This window comes from Schistocerca gregaria, chromosome 7 (assembly GCF_023897955.1).
Source record: "Schistocerca gregaria isolate iqSchGreg1 chromosome 7, iqSchGreg1.2, whole genome shotgun sequence".
NCBI classification, from domain to species: Eukaryota; Metazoa; Arthropoda; class Insecta; order Orthoptera; family Acrididae; genus Schistocerca; species Schistocerca gregaria.
Window position 1 is genome coordinate 360,323,061 of NC_064926.1, and position 23,161 is coordinate 360,346,221.

The 23,161-nt window shown below is 42.6% G+C and overlaps 1 protein-coding gene across 1 annotated transcript in view; it reads right to left on the reverse strand.

Moving 5' to 3' along the window:
* The window catches only part of LOC126281754 (ufm1-specific protease 2-like), a 59,584-nt gene that overhangs the window by 32,735 nt on the left and 3,688 nt on the right, over window positions 1–23,161 (reverse strand). The window contains exons 2-3 of the mRNA XM_049980944.1: window positions 11,002–11,244; window positions 2,705–2,938 (exon numbers count right to left, since the gene is read on the reverse strand). Coding sequence (XP_049836901.1) covers window positions 2,705–2,938; window positions 11,002–11,244 — 477 coding nt within the window. The remainder of the gene's footprint in view (window positions 1–2,704; window positions 2,939–11,001; window positions 11,245–23,161) is intronic.

Consider the following 23,161-nt stretch of genomic DNA (forward strand, 5'->3'; position numbering starts at 1 on the left):
AGAGCTCACACCCTCTCTAACGAGGACAGTGTCCAACAAGAATTTGGTCCATCTGAAGTCCGTGTTTCTGAGGAATGGTTATAAGGAAAAGGAAATCTGGAATGTTCTACATCCGACACTCGCAACACAACCGGCGAAAACTAATGAAGAACCTGAGGAAAACATGCCATGGCACTCATTCCGTTTTGTGGGGCCTTATCAGGAAAAGTTGGCTACATTATACACAGATATCAAATAAGAACCGTCTTCTGACCACCAACTAAAACCAGAGCACTTCCTGGCAGTGTTAAGGACGACCTTGGTTTATGTAAATCAAGGGTTTACAAAATACCACGCCAATGTGGTAAGGAATACATAGGTCAGACAATTCGCACCATTGAAGACTGATGTCATGAACACCAACAGCACACGAGATTGCAACAGCCTAATAAATCTGCAATCGCCGAGCATTGCCTGTCAGAACTTCATGGCATGGATCATGACAAGACCAAGATCCTAACACAGACTTCGAGATATTGGGACTGTGTCATCAAAGAAGCTAGAGAGATCAGAGTAAGAAAACCTGAACTCAATCGTGACAGCGGCTATTCCCTTAAACAAGCCTGGGAACCAGCCATTACCTGGATTAAAAAGACAGAAATATCCCAGAATGTACTGACTTCGAGGGCAGGGGGAGGAACCTCCAAAACGCCACTGGCAAACCTCCCTGTGCATGGACCTACGAGGGAATGTCCAGACGCTGGACCACAAGTTGGACGTCAAACCCCAGCACGGATGGCCGAGACAGCACCCGCGGCATCCCTTGGCAGTACATCAGCACACCTGATGATGGCAACAAGGTCGATTGCCGAAATACTGTGTCCTTTGTACACTCACACCAGGCTGTTAACCCAAGATTTATTTCGTCATGAAATACACCTGGAGAAATTGAAGAATCACATCACATACCTCTATGGCAAGGAGATGCACGACAGTGTAAAAAGATATGATAAATTGTGTCAAGTATCAGAAGATATGAGAAATTGTGAGAACGAAGAAGTTGACTACTGAGCTTGTTCGTTTTTCTTATGAGGTGGCAAGAAGAACGTGTGGTACCAAACTTTGCTAAGGCAAAGCACCACATTGACTCATGAACAGCCCAAAAAATCAAGAAACGTGCCAGGCAAGCTTTGGTACGAGGGGTAGTTCGCTACACTCGGTGGTGTCTGGACACCACCAGTAAAGAACTCCTTGAGCTACATCTATAACTCGCCAACCAGTTCAATTCCTGCATCTGGAATTGGGTTGATGGTGTCACATTGGCCACAGCGGACTGTACTCAAAAGAAGTCCACCCAACGACAGACATCCAAGTTCGAATGTATATCAGAGAAAAGGCTCTCTGAAGGTAGGGGGAAGACCATTATCAATCTCACAAACATAGAACTGGATAATGACACAATGTCAGTTCTCAAGAAAGGATTGAACTTTGCTCTGACACCTAAAGATGCAAGCATCGCCGACATCATTAGTGTAGTTGAACAGACAGCGGCTCAACTCCTACCTGAAGCAGCGGAAGAGGTGCATCGCGAAACCTGCAGGGCCATAACTAGAACTAGACCTAAGAAACCGAATATTTCCAAAAAAAGAGAGGGTGCACATCCAGAAGCTAAGAGAAGATCCAGACATAGTGGTCTTACCGGCAGACAAGGGTAACACTATGATAATCTTGTCCCACTGGCATTACGCCACAGAGATGTGGGACCTGCTAGATGACACCACATACCACAAGATTGACACTGATCCTACCAAGAGGGTCAAAAGGAAAACTGCGGCACTTCTCAAAGATTCTGGCTTCCCTGAAGAGGTCACAAAGAAGTTACGATCCAGGGAAACTGCAACATGCAATCAACTGGACTCCTTATCAACGGTAAAAAAAATTACTGAAACCCTAAGTATCTCATTTTCTTTCAGGCACCATTTTACAAGTGCAGTACTCATCTTGCAAAGCTCCATTCAGATAATTTTTCCACATATGAAGTACAAGTATTGTGTTCTTTCTTCTGATATGTCTATTGCATCACCTATTTTATATAATTATAATCTCAGATCATCCAATACTATACTGTGGAGTCTCTCTTTTCACATTTGGTTGGTACAAGAATGTCTTCATGTGAAATGACTTTAAAAAAAGAATGGGCACAACAGAAAATGAACCAACCAAACTAACATGTCTTTCAAGCATCAACATGTGCGCTATCAACAAATTCCTTCTTCTAATCAGGCTGTGCATTAAGTGTCTTTTGTCCTTAATACAATTCAGTAAAATCTCATTAGCTTTTGGATCTACCCACCTAATCTTCACCATTTCTAATTTTTGAGCAGTTAAGAGCAAACATTACAGTTCTTAAACAGGCTTTTAATACCTTTGTTACATTATTATGATGACTGGAAAATGAGAAAAAGTAATAAATGTCGTGGAAATATTTGTGACAAGCCTCCATTTTGAATTTATTTTAGTACTGTGGTGCACTCCCTTAATGAGGCCATTCATGTGGTGTTGGGGGTAACACTCCATCCGTGCAATAAATAGATGTAATGGTGCAACCTTTCTACCTGATACTGCTTCAGTAGCCCTGCACGTTTTATCTAGGAGTTTCTTGTGTTTCACGAATGCAAACTTTTTCTTATTTTGCAGACTTCAGATAACACAAATGTACACTTACCTTCTTCTGTAATGATCCTATAGCTTCCACAACACTTTCTGCTGACATTTCACAAGTAATTGGTAGTCTGCCCTTAACCCTTATATGTAAATATTCTTTCCAGACTTCAAAATCATCCACAACTTGATATGTCTTGCTTACATATTTGTTATTAATGTTCATGTATGCCTTCAGCTCATTTGTTTCATCTCTTACACACACTATTAAAACATGGTGATCCAGCTGACTGGTGTTCTGAAAATAAATTTATCAATCATAATTAGACATTCTTTCTTCAGGAGTAACTCTGACATATTCTGAAAACACATTTTAACCACTTTTTCAGTGTAGTACAAAACAAATAAATATTTACTTACATTAACTCTTATATATGCTTTAAGTAAAGAACAAACTGGACACCAACAGAAGTTTTGAAAAAAGTGGACTCTGATCCACAGAAAATTGTGACATTAGTATCATCCAATTAAGATTATTAGAAGGGATGTGACATTCTCATAGCCCTCTGTAAGATATTCAGTTACTTTTCCTTGTGTTCGTAGCACAGAATATCACTTTGGAACAGTAATGTGTTACCAAACTGAACATCTACCTAGCCGATAAATGATGATTGTGACATGTGAAAGCACATTTTTATTAGATAAATATTTTAGATTTCAAAATGTTTGTAGGTTTTTGTGATAGATGAAGATATTTGATTTGTGAAGCACTCAACTGCATGGTTATCAGTACCCGTACAAATTCCTAATCTTTGCACAGTCCAGTCTCGCCACTTTCATGAATGATGATGAGTCTCCAGTTGGAGAAAACCCCGACCCAGCTGCCAGGAATTGAACCTGAGACCCTGTGATCCAGTGACAGCAAGCTAGCCACTAAACCACAAGCTGCAAACATTTTGCTGTAGTTCTCTGTGCATTTGAACAGATACAGATACACACTGCATGTTTTCACAGTGGGACGGTGCAATTTTATTCTACCACAAGTTGCAGTACGTATTGGGCATTGTGTCTGTTCCATTCTTCGACATCCTGGTTTGGAGTGGGGAGGTGCACAACTGGGTACAGGACATGTCGTGATAATGCTGGAGAGATCAGCATGGACAAAGGACATTGAGAGAGATCTGTCAATAACTGTTTACTCTGTTATTGTGTCTGAAGGTGCCAATTTGACATTTTACATTGAGTCTGAGTGAGCCTTGTAATGTTTCTTCTGAAAAAAAAAAAAAAAAAAAAAAAATTATCAATATGAGGAGCTGCCGTATTTGAGAGTGAGAATGTATGTCACATTCATAGGAGAAGTGTTGTATTTATTTATAAAACTGCATATTACACTAAGCTTTATACTTTCTGTTACAGATGGACAATATGGAGAAGATGCCAGAGCTTTTTAGTATTTTCAGTCAGGAAGAAATAAAATGGAGAGCTAAATAACATTCTGTAACTGCAGCTCATCAGCAAATTAGTCTTCTACAATGAGTGAAACACTTCAGATGAAACAAAACATTTCTGTTTTTTACTTTCTTATTTATTCTGATGTGATTGATTAATAATGTTAACTTGGTACCTTGAACAGTTGCATTCGGTATTTAGAAACTGTTCTCTTGCCATGACCACAATTTTTCATTAGACCAATGATCCAATTGTGGAAAAAAATCCATCAAAGCTGAACACCAATCTAAGTTATCCCGCAACAGCTGCTACTGATGGAACATGGTGACCAAATTAATTGCAACTGTTAGTGTGTTCTTGGGATTGAATCCACAGCCATCTACATAATTTTCCAGGAGACTTTTCATAACATGGAGACTTGCAGAGGGTAGGGAACATTTCATGTAATCCAAAAATAAAACATTTAGTTTTTGTATTTCTGTAAACAGTTACTTGATAAGTTTTATTTCATCTGATGAAAATCCTATTCAGCACTGTGACAAATAACAAAATATGACTGCACCACAGTGTCCCAGGGAACAAGCAGCAGTTCTGTTTCTGGATCTTCTTGTATGACACTCACCTGACGAAAGTGGGAGAGTAAGGAATGGATTTAAAATATCGATCAAGACAAGGCATTAAAACCAAGAAATGAAAAAGAATAAAGAGGGAAAAAAGGTGGAAAGGGTAGAGACCAGGGCAGGTCACCCAGCAAGGGCCGCCAAGTGACCACTGGAGAAGGTGGGGTTGGGATCCAGAGAGGGGTGCCCCACCAACCGCCCAAGATGAACAGAAACTACCTTCACGGGCAAAACGTAACACCAGGTCAGCTGAGTTGGTGTCATCTGCTAGCACCAGAGGTAGCATATTAGGGAGATTAAGATGCTGCCTCAAAGTAGCCAAATTATGGCAGTCTACGAGTATGAGGGCCACCATCAGGTGGACTCCACATCGGCTATGAGTGGCATCCTCACACTGGAGAATGTGGGCATGGGTAAGTCAGGTGTGGCTAATGCAGAGTCGACAGAGGACAATGAATTCCCTGTGAGAAGCACGTAGGGAAGAATGCCGCACAGTTGTCTCCTTAACTGCCCTCTGTTTGTTTGGGTAGATCAGAGCACACCATTCTGAGTTTCAGACTGACAGCAATTTATGGTGAATAAATAGCTGAAGGTACAGTTCTGGGACCTCCATTTCCAGAATTGATATCTACATCTACATCCATACTTCGCAAGCCACCTGACGGTGTGTGGCGGAGGGTGGCCAACTGGTCAGCTCATTCGTTTCCCAAAATCCCAACATGACTGGGGTCCGAACAAAACCAACTGGCTGCCCAGCGTGATGTAGATCAGAGACGAGATCCTGGATAGCTGTAACCAATGGGTGAGGAGAGTAGCACTGGTCTATAGCCTGAAGGCTGCTAAGGGAGTCACTACAGATTAGAATACTCTTGTCCATGCAAGAATGAAACTGGCTAATGGTTAATTTAATGGCCATCAATTCAGCAGTGAAGACACTGCAGCCATTTGGCAGAAAGTGGAGTTCACTGCACTGTGCATATGTGTATGCAACACCTGTTTGTCCGTCGACTGTTGAGCCAACGGTGAATATCACATCCGAACCCATATACTTCTTAAGGACCGTCACGAATAGGCAGCAAAAAATCATGGGGTCAACAGAATCTTTTGGACCAAAGCAGACTTCGATGCAAATCTGAGGTTGGGGCATGCCATGGGGCAGATGCAATGTCTTCCTGCCCAGAGGCGACAATGGAGGAAGTTGCAGTTCTGAACAGACACACTGGATACATGCAGCAATTGTAAAACCAGTTCTGGGTCGCTGCTATTAGAGTTGGAGCTCCCTTCCAGGTAAAAGGACACAGTGGTTGGGATGTGTTCAGGGAAGCTACAAACCCATATAGCATAATTCAGCAGCTTTTGTTGGCACCTGATAGGTATTGGGGAGACTCCAGTCTTGACTAGTAGGCTGTTCACAGCACTTGTTCAGAAGGCTCCTGTCGCAAGTCGCACCCAAAAATAATGAATGGGGTCCAGTATTCACAATGCTGAGGGTGATGCTGAACCTTACGTGAAACTCCCCTAGTCAAGACAGGACAGAATCAGAATGCAAAAGGATAGAGCAATCTGCACCCCAGCTAGTGTTCCTGAGGCAGCAAATTGAACTGAGGTGTTGCCAGCACTTTTGCTATGTTGGTGAAGGTGGGAAAGCCACGAAAGCAGGGAATCAAAGACTAGTCCCACAAAGTGGTGAGTCTGAACTACAAGAAGTAATTGATCGTTTAGGTACAGCTCTGGGTACAGGTAGGCACGACAACAGTGAGTCTTGCCAGCTTAAAACTTGAAGGAATGGGTGAGAGCTCATGGCTGCGTCTTTTGTATGGTGCCCTGTAGGCAATGCTCAGCAACAACCATACTACAGGAGCTGTAATAAAAGCAAAGACAATTAGCCTATAAGGAAGGCGATACTGAAGACCCCACAGCTGCCACTAGATCATCGATGACTACCAGAAACAGGGGGACGCTCAATAAAGAGCCCTGTGGGATCTCATTCTCTTGGATATGGGGTGTATTGAGTAAAGCACCCATCTGAACCCAGAACGTACAGTGCAAGAGGAGGTTCTTGACGAAAATCGGAAGTGGTCCCTGGAAACACCATTCATGTAATGTACTAAGGATGTGATGATGCCATGTCATGCCATAAACCTTCGGTAGGTTGAAAAAGACAGTGATAAGGTGCTGACGAGGTGCAAAGGCTGTTCAGATGGTGGGCTCCAGGTGAACCAAATTATCAGCAGTGGAGTGGCCCCTGCGAAAACCATTCTGAGCTGTAGCCAAAAAGGCCCTGAGACTCACTGAGCCAATACAGCCACTGTCTCACCATGCATTCGAGCAACTTATAGAGAATGTCAGCAATGCTGACTGGGCAATAACTGTCCATCTCAAGAGGGTTCTTACCCGGTTTCAGTATCAGAAACATCCCCCGCCCCACTGAGCTAGGAACTCACCTTTGTTCCAGATCTGATTAAAGAGTGCAAAAATGTGACACTGACAATTCACTGCGAGATGCTTCAGCGCTTGGTTGTGGGTGTGGTTTGGCCCTGGGACCATATCAGGGCAATGGGCTAGGACACTAGGGAGTTCCAATTCACTGAATGTAGCATTATATGGCTCTAGGTGGCAGGTAGTGACAGATAAACGCATTCACTCCACCTGCTGTTTTATGAGCTGCAAGGCAGGGTGACAGATGCATGTGTGTAATGCTCAGCAAAATGTTTGGCAATAGCATCTGGACCAGTATAAACAGCAACATCTATGGAAATACTTGGTACATCTGCATGGGACTGGAAGCTGTAGAGGTGTCTGATCCTTGCCCATACTTGTGACAGAGAGGTATGTGATTCAATGGTGGGAACATACCATTATCAGGATTCTTGCTTTCGTCATTTTGTGAGGTAGTGAACATGGGCACAGAGCCGTTTAAAGGCAATGAGGCGATCTCTATGGTCCACGGGTGTACTGCCTTCCAACAGGGGGATCCAAAGCAAGAGTGGAAGGCTTTTTTGGTTGCCAAAAAAAAGAATGGCTGTCTCCTGATGGGGAGAGAAGGACGACTGCAGAGGTGGACCTGTCCCAGTCAGCATTCTGGAGAACCTATCCGGGTGGGTGTCCAGGGGAACAACACTGAGTGTGGGACAGGAAGATCGGGAAGTGGTCACTACCACACAGGTCATTGTGGACTCTCCGGTGGATAAATGATAGAAGATCAGAACTGAAAAAGGAGAGGTAAATGGCCGAATAAGATCTGTGTGCAACTTTGAAGGGGGGGGGGGGGGGCACCAGAGTTCCAGAGTCAAAGATCGAGCTCTGCCCGTAAAATGTTGATGTCCTTACCACGATTAGAGCTCACTGTTTCACCCCACAAACAGTTATGGAGGTTGAAGTTGACCAAGACTACAAAAGGTGGGGGTGGGGGTGTAATGCAGACAGTACATCCTGGGATACAACATCATCAGGAGGGAGATAGACATTAAAGATGGTACCATCCTGATGTGCCAGTGCTTGAACAGACACAACCTCCAAGGGTGTATCAAAAGGCACAAGGTCACTGTATACAGAGTCCGCCACGTATGTACAAACTCCACTCGATATCCTCTTATAGTTGGTATGATTCTTAAAATAATCTCAGTAGGCACGAAGGGCGGGGTTCTAAGTTGCTGAAAACCATGTTTCCTGGATGGTAATCCAGAATGCAGAATATATACTTAAAAGCAGTCAGGTGGTGGAAAAATCCGTGACACTTACACTGGAGGATCAGCCTCCCTCAATGCTGTGGGGTCATGAAATGGCCAGGGGGGCAGATTATGACCCAGTGTCAAGTGTTAACACCAGGTGAGATGTCAGGGGATCCACTGATATAGGTTCTGTGGCACACTGCCTGAGGAGATCTGGTGTCTCAGGGGCCACCACAATCTCCACATTGGGCACTGAAGGATTACATGCAGAGTGTGGTGATGTAGGAGCAACTGGAGTTTACTTCATGGTAGAGGACTTCTTTTTGTCCTCCTCCTCCTAAGATGAGGACAGAGAAGGTTTTCCTGAATTGGTTTCAGGGCAGAGGAAGAATGAGAAGTCCGACAGCCTGCAGGCTGTGATTCCTTCACCCACTGGATAGTGTCTGGCTACGGGCCAGCAGGAACCATGGAAGGGAAGGGTCACAAAGCACCTCTTCCTAGCTAGAGAAGCTGGAGGAAGATGAGGTGCCTCCAGCTGAGGGATGAGGACTGGTTTTCCCAGCTGGTGGGGAGCCAATGCTCCCAAAGTGGGTGTTGTGGATGCACCAGAAAGGCTCCCAAGCACCTGGGGGACAGGTATCAGCCGGCAACTCTGAGGGCTCAGCATATAAGAGATTCAGAGGAAGGTACCATTGACAGAGAAGGTGACACAGTTGCAGCTGTAGCATAAAATTGTGTCATTTGTCTAGGATTAAAAGCTCATACATTTTTCTGACCTCTTGATATGTGAGTCTCATCCAGGGTCTTATACTCCTGGATTTTCTTCTCACACTTAAAAACGGAGAAATTTGGTGAGCAGGGAGAGTGGAGCTCGCCACGGTTTACACAGATGGGAGATTAGGCACAAGGAACATTCATATGCAGCAGACGGACACAATCCCTACAGACAGGTGTAGCAGTGCAATGGGAAGGCATATGTGTAAACTTCATACTCCTAAAGCATCTCAAACAAGGAGTGGTATATGGTTTCACGTCACACCAGTAGGCCATCACCTTGACCTTCTCAGGCAACGTACCACCCTTGAAAGCCAAGATGAAGGCCCCAGCAACAACTCGTTTTCCCCTTGGTCCCCTATGGACATGACATATGAAGCGCACACCCCATCACTCTATGGTGGCCCTCAGCTAATCATCAGATCGTGGAAGAAGATCATGATGAAAGATGATCCCCTGGACCACATTAAGATTCTTATGGGGAGTGACAGTTGCAGGAATGTCACCAAACTTTTCACATGAGTGTAGCATCTGTGATTATGCAAGAGATGATGTTTTAATTAGGAGGGAGCTGCTCTTGTTCTTAGAGATGGCTGTAACTTCCTCATGTTTGTCTTCAAGTTTTCCACAAAAAATTAAGGTTTTGTGGCCAAACAGGTGTCCCCACAGGTTCTCGTACAGACCAAGTATATTGGGGGTGGGGGGGAGGAGGAATTTACTCCTTGTCGTCTGGTCCTACATTCCTCCTACGGCACGGCAAGGAAAGGGAATGCATTGGGACCATAATTTGATGCATCATATGAGGCTTTTCCTTCCCAGCCACAGCAATGGCTACTTGACCAGTAATCCACTGTCGGTGGTCCTTGTGCCCCAGTCACAATGGGCAAATACTCCATGGCATACAGTGCGCAGGCACCAACAGTGCGATCCCTGAGTGGTCAGGGGGCTGCCATTATGCAAGTACTTAATGATCCCCCACTTCAGGATGCTAATGTGCTGGCATTTGGGTGTATGAAAACACGAAGGAAGGGTGCCAGAGTGGACAAGCACAGAGGTGGAGTGTACACCACAGTGGGTGATCTTCCCAGCATGACACATGCTTCTGTAAAATTTGGAAAAGATATCGGATCAAATCCAATAATGGGGACAGTGTAAATGTTAATGGAAGGTGAAGATAGTGCCGAGAGCGAAACGGGAAATCAAGACCAAAATCGTGAACCAAGTCCAGGCAGAGTCTGCACCAATAGGACCATCTGACACAGAGTCACAAGAGGTAAGAGATTGCTGAAGTGTAGATTTGCAGCACAGAAAGGAAGTACTGCTGTAAAGGCTGGGGCCCCATGCTAGCCAAGTGCATACTCACCAAAGGGCAGTAAGCCCCCTGGGGGTTCCGCAAGTAGTTGGACTGTAGAGTATGAACAGCAATGTAGATAAATACAAACAAAAAATTCTGCTATGGCTCAAAGTGCATTAAGCAGGAATTTCAATAACACCAGAGTTCACAAAAAATCAATAACTGTACGTTTGTTTATTTACAGACGCTGTTAAAATTTGTGTGAATGTCAATTGTACACCTGTGTTGCCATATCAAATGTCTACTATATCATATTAAACAAATAACATTACAACCTACTCATCAATAAAATTATTACCATTTGAAAAAATGTGAGACTGCAAATGGCTACAGTTGCTCACTACACTTATTAGAAGATGCTAACCATTTGTACCAGCAATATGACAAATAAGCTGAAGAATACATATTAGCCTAAGAAAGCTTTTTTTTACCAGTGGCAATAATAAATAACAACAATAATAATCAAAAGATGCTTATAGTAGGCAATACTAACCTCACTTTTGTGTTTCTGATTCTGTTCTTCATTGGTATTCACGGATCTCAGGACACCACACAAGGTAAGTCCTGCTGGAAGGTTCCTTTCACTGAATGAGGCCTTATCATGAAAGTTACCCTCCTGCAAGTTTTTATTAGGATTCAGTTTCTGTTCAATGGAGAATCCCAGCACCAAAACACAATCGTGTTCTTTAATTCCATACAGGTATCCAACATTTGGTACATCCAGTGCTACTGCCCTCTGTAACAAGATGGTAGACTTGGTGACTGCCACCATGGAAACTATAGGATGGGTGCAGTGAACATTCTCTCACATTTCATGTCACATAAAAGACATATTTTAGGTTTTTGGAATGAATCAAACTATAAACCAACTGGCAGGCTTCCTCTGTAAAGTATGCTAATAACCAATTGCAACTAACATTAAACTACCCATACTAATAATTGTGGAAATTATTTCTACATCTCTTCAAGTAGCAGCCTTCAAATTAATGGGGAAGGGGCATCTTTCCACTATCATTTCCATGGCTCATCAAAGAAGAATGACTTCCCTGCAAGGGAAATATTTTTTATATGTAAATTGAAGGGGGATCACTGCGATCAGCTGCAGCGGGACATTTTTGTGGAATCAGTGGCAACATGCGAAAATGTCTACAAGACTGGGATTCGAACCCAGGGTCTCCTGCTTATTAGGCATGTGCGGTAATCTGGAACACAGCATTATCACAACTGCACTGATAATCTCAGTACACCTCATGGCCGTTCCATGCTCCCATCGAATGCCACCATTCTGCAGTTCCTGGCCATTATACTACTGTTCACCACTTAGAGATTCCCACAGGAGGTCAGACATATTTGTGCATTCACATTGAAGAAAGTGGATCCATTGCCCAGGTAGGCTCATCAATTACTTGAATGTGCAGTGTCTGTTCCTTCAAAAGAAGACACCACGCAGATAAATGTCCCGCTGCAGCTGATAGCAGTGATCCCCCTTCAATTCACATATAGTGTTTTTCAGCTGCTGGATCTGCATCTATACACATACATCTACATACATACTCTGCAAGCCACCATGCAGTGCATGGTGAAGGATACCTTGTAGTACTGCAAGCCTTTCTCTTTCCCAGTGCCCTCACAAATTGAGCATGGGCAAAAACACAACTGTCTATATGCTTTTGTACAAGGCCTGATTTCTCAAATCTTTTCTTTGTAATCCTCACATGGAATGTAAATTTGTGACAGTAGAATCATTCTGCAGTATGTCACAAACGCCAGTTTTCATGAATAAAACGTTTGCCTTCCCTCCAAGAATTCCCATTTGAGTTGAAACTTCCTGGCAAATTGAAACTGTGTCCCAGACCGAGACTCAAGTTTTGGTAAGAGAGACAGTTTTCATCTGCCAGGAAGTTTCACATCAGCACACATTCCACTGCAGAGTGAAAAATTAATCCCCATTAGAGTTCAATGAGCGTTTCTGTAATACCCTCAAATTTATTCAATCTACAGGAAACAAAATCAGCACTACATCTATGAATTACTTCAATGTCTTCCTTTAATCCAATCTGGTGGGGAACCTAGACACTCAAGCAGTACTCAAGGATGGGTTGCACAAGTGTTTTGTATGCGGTCCTCTTTATAGGTGAGTATACTTTCCTAGAATTCTCCATATAAAACAAAGTTGCCCATTTGCCTTCCCTACAGCTGACCTTATGAATTCATTCAATTTCATGTAGCTTTGCGATATTACACTTACGTATTTCATTAGTCAACAAGACTATGTATACTGTAACTGAGCACTGCAGGACTGTTTTTCCAAATCATCTGTATTAAAGTATATTTTTCCATATTTAGAGCAAGCTACAACTCATCACACCACACAGAAGTACTATCTGTAGCGTCATCAGCAAATAGTCACAGGTCGCTGGTCACCCTATCTGTCAGATCATATACATATAAAAACTAAGGATAATGGCCTATAATTTTGTGAATGTGCCCTTCTTTGTTTTTGCTGTGGAACTTTCTCCTGTGCAAACCTCTTCATCTCTGAGTAACTACAACTACTTAATCACCTGTGGAGCTAGTTATCCTTCTAGGTCTATTATTTTATCCTTCTTATTTATGGGAGTCATCAGAACTTTTTTCCCTATGTGCTTTGGATTTGCTGCTGAGTGAGAGATTTGTGATAGCTGAAAGCTGAGTATGGGGCCAATGTCGAAGAGTACTCTCCATAAAACTGAAATGGGATTCCATATGGACATGGTTGTTAGAATTGTGTGAAAAATATATTTCATGTGAGATGGCGACAAAGTGCACCATGAGGAATATAATGGACCTCTTTGGTGCTATTGTACACTCTGAGTTTATGTATGTAATATAATGTTCCTTGGTTGCTGTGTTCAATGTATTTTACCTGCAAGTTACTGGCACTAAATATCTTTTACTCACTATTACTTATTCAATTGTGTCGATTCTAATAAGTTATGGGCACAGTGATGCATTCGGAATATGTATATCCATTATATAGTAGTGAGAAAATATTGGATAAGTTTCAGGTAGTGCACTTGCATGAAGACTAATGCAACTCTTCTGTAATATTCTTCAGGTTAAGAAAGATCAAAGTTAAGGTTAAGGTGAGCGCAGCACAAATTCTGCAGATTGAAAGACTTATGGGTCATGAAAACGATGCAATGTAGAAATTTGCAGTAGAAGCGTATTTACAGTTGGACGACCTATGGGATGTGGTGGATGGGACAATGAAATCCACAGATCAGAATTATTCAAGTAAGGATAGGAAAGCAAAATCAAAGTTGATATCGCTGGTTGACTCAGTGAATTATGTCCACGTTGAAAAAGTTGCGACCGCAAAAGAAGTCTGGGACAAATAATTACGAAGTGCATTTGAGGATGAAGGTCTTACAAGGAAAGTAGGATTATTATGTGAGTTAATTACCACTCAGCTGGACAAATGGAAGTGTGTAGATGAATACATCAACAAAATAATAGCCAAGTTGAACTGACTGAGAAATATTGGGTTTGAGATCGCTGAAGAATGGATAGGAACACTACTGTTGGCAGGACTGCCCGAGAGGTATGCGCCTTGGATTATGGGGCTGGAAAGCTCAGGTATATCGATCACGGGCGACAGTTTTAAAGTGAAAATCCTACAGGATGTAAAGGATACTTCAAGCTGTCATGTATTGGAGAAGGAAACAGCATATGCTCTTTATTCAAAAAACAAAAGGAAGAAATCAGTGAGGTGCTATAGATGTCAGAAGAAGGGGCATATTGCATCTCAGTGCAGAGAAAAAGAAAACCCAACATCAGACACGCAGTGAAAGAGGTATGTTGCTGATAGGCCAGAGCGAGGGGCCATTAATAAAGGTAAGGCACTCTCATGTTCCTATTCTTTTGGAGATGTGGGTAATCGTCAACTGGAATGGATGTTAGACTCAGGTGCATCTGTGCATATTGTTAAACACAAATCTCTTCTTTATGATGTTAAAGATAAGACTCATATGGGAAAATCTACTGTTGATGAGAGCAAGCTCCAATGCCATTTGACTGGGAAACTAGCCCTACATGTAAGTGTAAATAGTGAACCCAATGGTTACAGCACATGATGTTCATTATGCAAAAAAAAAATGTTGCGACTAGCCTACTGTCTCCTACTGTCTGTAGGGGAAATTGTCAAGAAGGGAAATACAGTCACTTTTGACATGCAAGGATCAAGAGTAAACAATGAAGATGGTGAAGTTATGTCTGCAGCAAGTAACAAAAGGGATATTTTTAAGTTGGATGCCTCTGACAGTAAACATAGCTATGTTAGTCATTCAGTACACTCTACGGAATGTTTTTTATGGCACCACAGACTCGGACACCTAAATAGAAAGGGTATGTCTTTAATAAGGGATATGGTAAAGGGAATACAGAATTATAGTGTATCCAAGGACCCTTGAGAGAGATGCATAAATGAAAACAAGTAAGACTATTTTTTAAGACTAGTAAAGTAAATCTGCAGAGGTCTTACAGTTAATCCATAAAGAGGAGTTCACATCCTTAAGAAGGACTTACTATTTTCTTACGTTTATTGATGATTATTCACGATATACTCATGTTATTTTCTTAGTTCCAAAGGCCAAGTGAGTGACACTTTTGAGGAATATCATAATGTGGTCAAAAGGTGGATGGGAAAGAAGATAAAGATCATCAGGTCTGATAATGGGAGAGAATATGTTAACCAGAAATTGAAGACACTTCTGGCAAAAATGGGACTCAGGCATCAAACTACCATAGGGTACAGCCCACACCAAAATGGGGTTGCTGAAAGGGCTAATAGGACCACTGTCGAAAAAGGAAGGCGCATGATGACTGATCCTGAATTATAAAAAGGTTTTTGGGCAGAGGCGGTATCAATGGTCATATATTTGAACAATAGGTCACCTACAAAAGCGTTAAGGAACAGAACCCCTATGAGATATGGGCAGGAAGGAAACCTGACCTAAGCAATATAAGGGTTTTGTTGTGTGATGCAATGGTACACATACTGAAACAGCCAAGAGGAAAATAGGACCCAAAAGCTAAAAAGTATATTTTTGAGAATTCAACGGTCTACCGATTAATGACTCCATTGTATAAAAGGAGAGTTACAAGCAGAGATGTAGTATTCTTTGAAAATAGAAAGGACTCTGAAGAGGGCAAGACTACTAACTTAACTGCACTTAGTTCTGAGAGTGAAACCGTATGTGCAGAAAGAGAAAATGAAGAACAGGAAGAGAAGAGTCAAAGGCAAATGGAGACTATTTATTATGACAATGAGTTTGAGGATGAACAAAATGAAGATAACAGTGTAAGGCGTTCCTCTCGCGTGCCAAAACTGAAAGAATATCCAGATTTTGAGATGTATGCAGTCCAGTCTTTTAATGATGAGCCAGAAATAGCAGACAAAGCAATGAGTGGCCACCGAACTCTCAAGAATGGAAGGAAGTGATGGAAAGGAAATTGGAATCTTTATCTCAGAATGAAACCTTTGAATATGTAAATATGCTCGCAGATAAGAAACCATTACAGGATAGGTATTTACTTTGAAGAGCCCCAAAAATTCATCACCAATAGAAAGCATGACTTGTAATAAAGGTATTCACAAAAACAAGGCGTAGATTACAAAGAAACTTTTTCACCTGTAGTCAGGTATGCCTCATTGAGATATCTTTTAGCCTTGGCAGCAAAACAGAATTCAACAATTCATCATATGGATGTAAAAACAGCATAATTAAATGGGAAATTGGAGGAGATGTATGTCATTCCATGAAGAGAAGTCACGAAAACCAGATTGGAAAGGAAAAAGATTCGGCGTTTGCGAAAAAGAATTTATGGACTTAAACAGAGTGCACATTGCTGGAATCAATGTCTACATAAAACTCTAATAAATATGAATATGAAGAAATCTAAGGCAGATCCCAGTATATACTACAAAAGGGGAGGAGAAGGGATGATAATACTAATGACAATATGAGTGGACAACTTCTTTATCCTGACTGAAAACAAAAGCCAAATGAGAATTTTTAAGAAACAGCTGCAAACCAAATTTAAGGTGCATGATTTGGGAGAAGTTAAACATTATTTAGAAATGCAGATCACTAAGGATGAAGAGAGACAAGAATTGAGCATAAATCATTCATCATATACAGAAAAAATCTTTAAGAAATTTGGCATGAGTGAGTGTAAACCCATAACTACTCCAATGGAAGTGGAAGTGAAGGAAAATATAAATGAGACAGATTTGGAATGTCATAAGAATGTTACATATTTAGAAGCAGTAGGGAGTCGGTTATATTTGTCTCATAGGTCACTACCCGACATTGCTTTTGCCACCAAGGCAGTGAGCAGATACTGCAGAGACCCAAACGAAAAGCACTGGAAGGCTGTGAAAAGGATATTCCGATATCTAAGAGGAACTTCAAACCAAAAGTTAAGATACCGTAGAGAAGGTAATGCTAAACTATAACGCTACAGCAATGCAGACTGGGGACTGAATTACTCCACTACTGGCTGCTGCTTTAAATTAATGGGGGGGGGGGGGGGGGGAGTCCCGCATTCAAGGTCCTGTCAAAAGCAAAAAACTGTTGCACTGGGTACTGTAGAGGCCGAGTATATGGCATTATCTTACACCACACAGGAAGCATTGTAGCTAAGACCATTACTATGTGAAGTAGAACCCAATTTAATCATGGACCTATAATGATCTTCTGTGACAATAAAGGAGCCATTAACCTACCTAAAAATGATGTCACTAGTGCTAGGACAAAACACTGATATAAGCAACCATTTTATTCAGGACCACATAGAGTGACAGAACATCGCCATGGTTGGTTGGTTGGTTTAAAGGCGGGAGAAGGGACCAAACTACGAGGTCATCGGTCCCTTGTTCCTAATAAAACAATGCCACAAGTGTGAGAATAAAACGGATGAAACATATAACACAAAATGGAAAGAAAGGAAAAGCCACAAGAACGAAGGGAAGGCAACGAACACTTGAGAGAGAGAGAGAGAGAGAGAGAGAGAGAGAGAGAGAGAGAGAGAGAGAGAGAGACTGACTCTAGAAACAGAAGAGAGTAAAACATGAGAGTAGATTACAGTGGCTGACCAAGCACGAGAATAAAAAGGGAAAGCCAGCCACTCTGCAACACATTAAGGGGGGTAGGACATCAAACAGGCCGACTTGGAGCAGGAGAGGCACCACAGAACATTTTAATTTCCACTGTCTATACTTTTACAAATAAATTCATAGTCACCTGTTCAAGCATCACATTGATGTTACCGTGTGGGGGAGATTCAGTGATGACAGCAGAGGTGCAAGTTCCCCAGTCCGCCTTGTTCAAAGCCCATCTGGGCAGGCATCCGTACACCTGACGCTGGTGCAGTGACAGGAAGATAGGGAAGTGATCACTGCCACACAGGTTGTCATGTGCTCTTCAGTGAATAGGCGGGAGAAGTCCTGGGGTGCAAATTGATAAATCAATAGCCGAGTAACTACCATGAGCCACACTGAAATGTGTGGTGGCCCCAGCATTTAAGAGGCAGAGGTCGAATTGTGACAGTACTACCTCACAAGGGGTTGTGGGCATCAAAAATTCCCAGAAGTAGTAAAGGTTTAGGGAGTTGGTCAATCAGTGCAGCTAATACATTCAGGGGTACTGCACCATCTGGAGGAAGATATACATTGCAGACAGTTATTTTCTGTGTTGTCATTCTGACAGCTACAGCTTCAAGAGGGGTTTGAAGGGGCACATGTTCACCAAAGTTTGAGTTTCGGAGAAACACAAACTCCATCTGACTCTCAATTATAGTCGAAATACAGTTCCTATAATATCCCTTATAGCTGTGGAGGTCAGAGGCCCGCATTGCTGGGAACCAGGTTTCCTGGAGGGCAATCCAGATAGCAGGTGTGAAGCTTAACAGTTGCCGTAGCTCAGCCAGGTAGTGAAAAAAACCGCCGCAATTCCACTGGAGTATGACATCGTGAGACTGGGAAGGCATGGAATATTCAATGAGGCAGTTTATGCCTCAGTGTCACTTACTGCCACCTATTTATTGCCTGAGCAGTTTATATCCATTTGTGTCTGAGGGTCTGGCGAGATCTAGGTCCTCAGCGGACACCAAAATCTCCATCCCATCCTCAGCCATAGAGCTTGTAGGTAGCGGTGGTGTGAGTGCCACCGCAGTTTCCTTGGTCTTAGGGGTTTTCCTTTTGGATTTCTCTAGCTGCTCCTTGGGTTTACCTGGCTAGGAGGACTTCACTGGCTCAGTCTCCGAGACTGAGGATGAGCGTGAAGCCATACGACCAGCTGCTTTTGGGCTCTTCAGCCACTAGCGGGTGTCGTCTTTCCCACTAGAAGAAACTTGGAAAGCAAGTGACCCAAGGGATCCCTTCCTAGCGAGAGAAGCCGAAGAAGACTTACGCTTCTCCAGCTTAGGAGTGGGGATGGATGTCCCCGATGGTTGGGGGGGGTGGGGGAGGGGGTGTTGCTCCCAAAGTAGGTGGTTCAGGAGCAACAGGGAAGGAAATGCCCCCCACCATCAAGGAGGCATGTGTAGTCTTTCGGCTCTGAGAGGTGACCTGTGTTGGCAGAGCTGATTGTGCCACAACTGTTGTAGCGGTGGCGTAAGACAATGTCATACGCACAGGATGCAGGCGTTCAAATTTTCTCTTAGCCTCAATGTAGGTCAGTCGGTCCAGGGTCTTGTACTTCACGATTTTCCTGTCTTTCGGGAGAATCCTGCAGTCAGGCGAGCAAGACGAATGGTGCTCTCCGCAGTTGACACAGATGGGAGGCCGGGCACATGGAGTATTGAGATGTGATGGGCGTCCACAATCTTGGCATGTGATGCTGGAAGTACAGCGAGAAGACATATGGCTGAACTACCAGCACTTAAGCACTTCATCAGAGGAGGGTTATATCCAACTGTAGAAGAAGGTCTCTGTGAAATATGATGCCCTGGATCAGATTTAAGCTCTCATGGGGGGTGATGATTATAGAAATGTCCCCCAGCTTGTCACAAGCGAGTAACTCCCGTGACTGGGCGGAGGACGCTGTTTTGATCAAAATTGACCCAGATTTCATGTTGGACAAGCCCTCCACCTCCCCGAACTTGTCCTCTAAATGCTCAACTAAAAACTGAGGCTTCATTGTCATGAAAGATTTCCCAATAACTCTCGAACATAAAAGGTACCGGGGCAAATAAGATCTGCTGCCATCCTTAGCCTGATGTTACTCCCATGGTGTGACCAGGGAGGGGAACGATTTGAGGTCATACTTCTGTGCGTTGAATTGAGCTTATGATCGCTTAGAGACTGCTGGTGTTTCACCACCCTCAAGAGATGATGGACTACGCTTCATCACGTCATCTGCCCTGATGCCACCCACTCCGACCCACACCTGGCAGGATGGCCATTGCCGGGAATCCCGAAGCTCCCGGGGGATGGGCATCTACCTCTTGGCACATGTGGGGAGTTAATGTCGCAGTCATCAGCAGAGTGATCCCTGTTTGGTCAGGGGCTACAACCAACAGGATACATGACGGCCCCACTACAACGGGTTGGCTACTGTGCTGGATATCAGGTGCAAAGAAGTCCATGGTCATCGTCGATGCAGAAATCAACACTGAATAGTGCGTGGTGGAAAACGCACCCAGGAACCAGTAAGTTGTCCTCGCCCAATAGATGGAGAATGGGCAGGACTGTAATGCGACGCCGATAAAGTGGGCTAAAGATCCCAATGCACAATGGACAAAATGCACCTTATAAGGTGCCCTTCCCGAATTGGCTCGCTCTTCAGGAAAATTTTGAAGAATGGAGGTCAAACCCTACAGGGGATCATCACATAAAGGTCGAAGTGTGAAACACCTTTTAGTTACGTTGTACGACAGGCAGGAATACCTTAGGCCTATTCTAACCCCCGGACCCTCAGTGGGCAAGTGAACATCGCCATGAACTACCTGCGCACAGAAGTCATCTTGGCAGACCTTCTGATAAAACCCTTGGACAAAGAGAAGTTTGAAAAGATTGTGGGGCTATTTGGTTTATCTTGTGAAGGCAAACCACTAAATACATGTTCAAAGGGTGGGGGGTGTTGGAATTGTGTGAACAATATATTTCGTGACAGACAGTGGCAAAATGCATTATGTGGAATATAATAGACCTCTCTGATGCTATTGTATGCTCTGAGTTTGTGTATGTGTGTAATATAATGTTCCTTGATTGTTGTGTTCATTGTATTTTACCTGGAACTGCAAATATAGTTACTGGCACTAAACGTCTTTTACTCACTATTACTTATTCAACTGTGTCAACTCTAATAATGGTTACTTGGGTGTTTTCAACTCTTTCAGCTGCTTTTGAATGCCAAAGATGCCCATTTCTATGTCGTCCTTGTGGTGGTCAAACAGAGGTATGTTGTAGAATCCTACATCTACACCAGCGACTTTTTTAATGTGGCATTCAGCTGTACTTTTCTATCTTCTACTGCCACACCAGACTAGGCTATAAGTGGTTAAATAGAGGCTTTCAACCCAGTTAGTGATCAGATTTTACTAGGATTCTTCGCACAATCTTTTTCTACTGTATGATGGTGAAAGTTACATGCTTCACGAATCAATTTTTTTATACATGTATGAATTTGTACTTATTTTTGCCTGTTGATAAAACTGTTTTTTTTTAAAAATATTTTTATATATTTATTTTTAAACCAAGAGTGCAAAATCTGGGTTTTCTCTGCATTTTCTAACTTTTGTTATTAAACCATGGCAGGTCTCTTCCACCTGCAAACCCAGAATCTTTGCCTTTTGAAGACAAATGTTGTTGTGACAGATATCTATGCATGACTCACAATGTCAGCACATATTCAGTTTAAACTTTGCCCATAACTCCTCTATGTCCATCATATTGGAAGCAAATGAAGTCCACTGATTGTCTAAGCAGGATGCTAACAACTGCTTTATCTCCTCTTTCCAGCAGAAAACTCTGTTAGCCATTTGATGGATTAAATAACTTTAGTATCCATTGTTATGATGACATTGTGATCATTATCTACATGTGGGTTGTAAAGAGAGCTTTCAAGGACAACATTCAGGATTACTTTGCAGGAATATCTGTCCATACCAAATACAACAAATTCATAGACATCCCAGTCTATAATCAGTGGGTTAGTCTTCTCTGCCTAATATTACATGATCAGAACTGATCATAGACTTTCTTTAAATATATCTACAACTGCTATAGAGGAATTGGGTGGCCCACAAAAACAACCAATACTAAATTTGAATTCACCTGGCTCAGTTACTCGTGCACAGATAACTTCTCACCCAGATTCAATTTCAACCTTGAAAAACATAATATTTTTGTTGATCACAATGAACAACCCACCCTCTTCCATGGTATCTAACTTGTCTTTCTAACATATATTCCAGGCCTCACTAAATATTTCTGAGCTTTCTAATTCAGGTTTCATCTAGCACTCAATTCCAAGTAAAAGTTGAGTGAAACAGCTTTCTGAGAGGGTGGTACTCTGGCAATTTACTGTTAAAATATTGACATTCAAAATGTTTCTACTTTGTAGATTGCTATATCCGCAGGTAGCCAGATATAAGTGTGCATGTCGGAGCTCTGTAAAGAAATGCAGGTGGGAGAGCCGCCTGGGGAAGAATAACCCAAGTTAATGGTAGGTTTGCAAAACGTGACAGGCAGACTGTGGACAAAACAATAGACCGAGACATGGAGAAACTAATTAGATGGCATCAAGGCGCTAAGCAAAGTCTTTGCCACAACAATGATGACAAGACCCAGAACAGCAGTGAGAATAATCCAAGAGACTATCAAAGAGAATAACTAGGTGACAAGCAAGGTAGATGTGAAGCAGTACAAGTATATTTAAGATAGATCTGACAATATCAAGCACGAGCAGTGAGCTGACCAGCTACATGCTGGACGGCCACCTATATACTGGTCATGTGGAACACAGTAGCCTTTTGTATTCGTGTGGTGCGAGATGGAGGCCACTCTCGGCATGTGAGTACAGCACTGTGTGGCCACAGTGCCCCATATGGCTCATCTAGTCCATTTCCTCTGCCAAGCTTTTAGCCTCCGCAGTGCCTGATACACAACAAGATTTTGCTCTCAGCATATCGGCTGGCATGTGTTCATCATAGAATCTCTAATAACTATGGCCCAGCCTAAAAATCTCCCACGCGCACTGACCCCCCCCCCCCACTCCAATACTATTGGGATGAGAGTGAAATCCAGTCAACATCATTAACATGACAAGTGTTGTTTAAAATGATTGCTTAATGTTCACTGCAAACAATCCTACCACCTATTCTTGCCTGTATGATAAATTATTAAATAGAAAGTGTTTATTAGAGAATTAATGACATACTTTTTATTTCTGAATCATATAGGAACACTGAAATCTGTCAATAACAGGGTTTAAGATTCACACTAAATTCTCGATTTGTGATTCACACTTAATTCTCAGTTTAAGATTCACACTAAACTCTCCTGGATACGAACAAGTTTGGTTATTTTAAACACAACTGTTGGACATGCATCATAGTTCCCAGAACGAATTTTCACTCTGCAGTGGAGTGTTTATTAATTCAATACT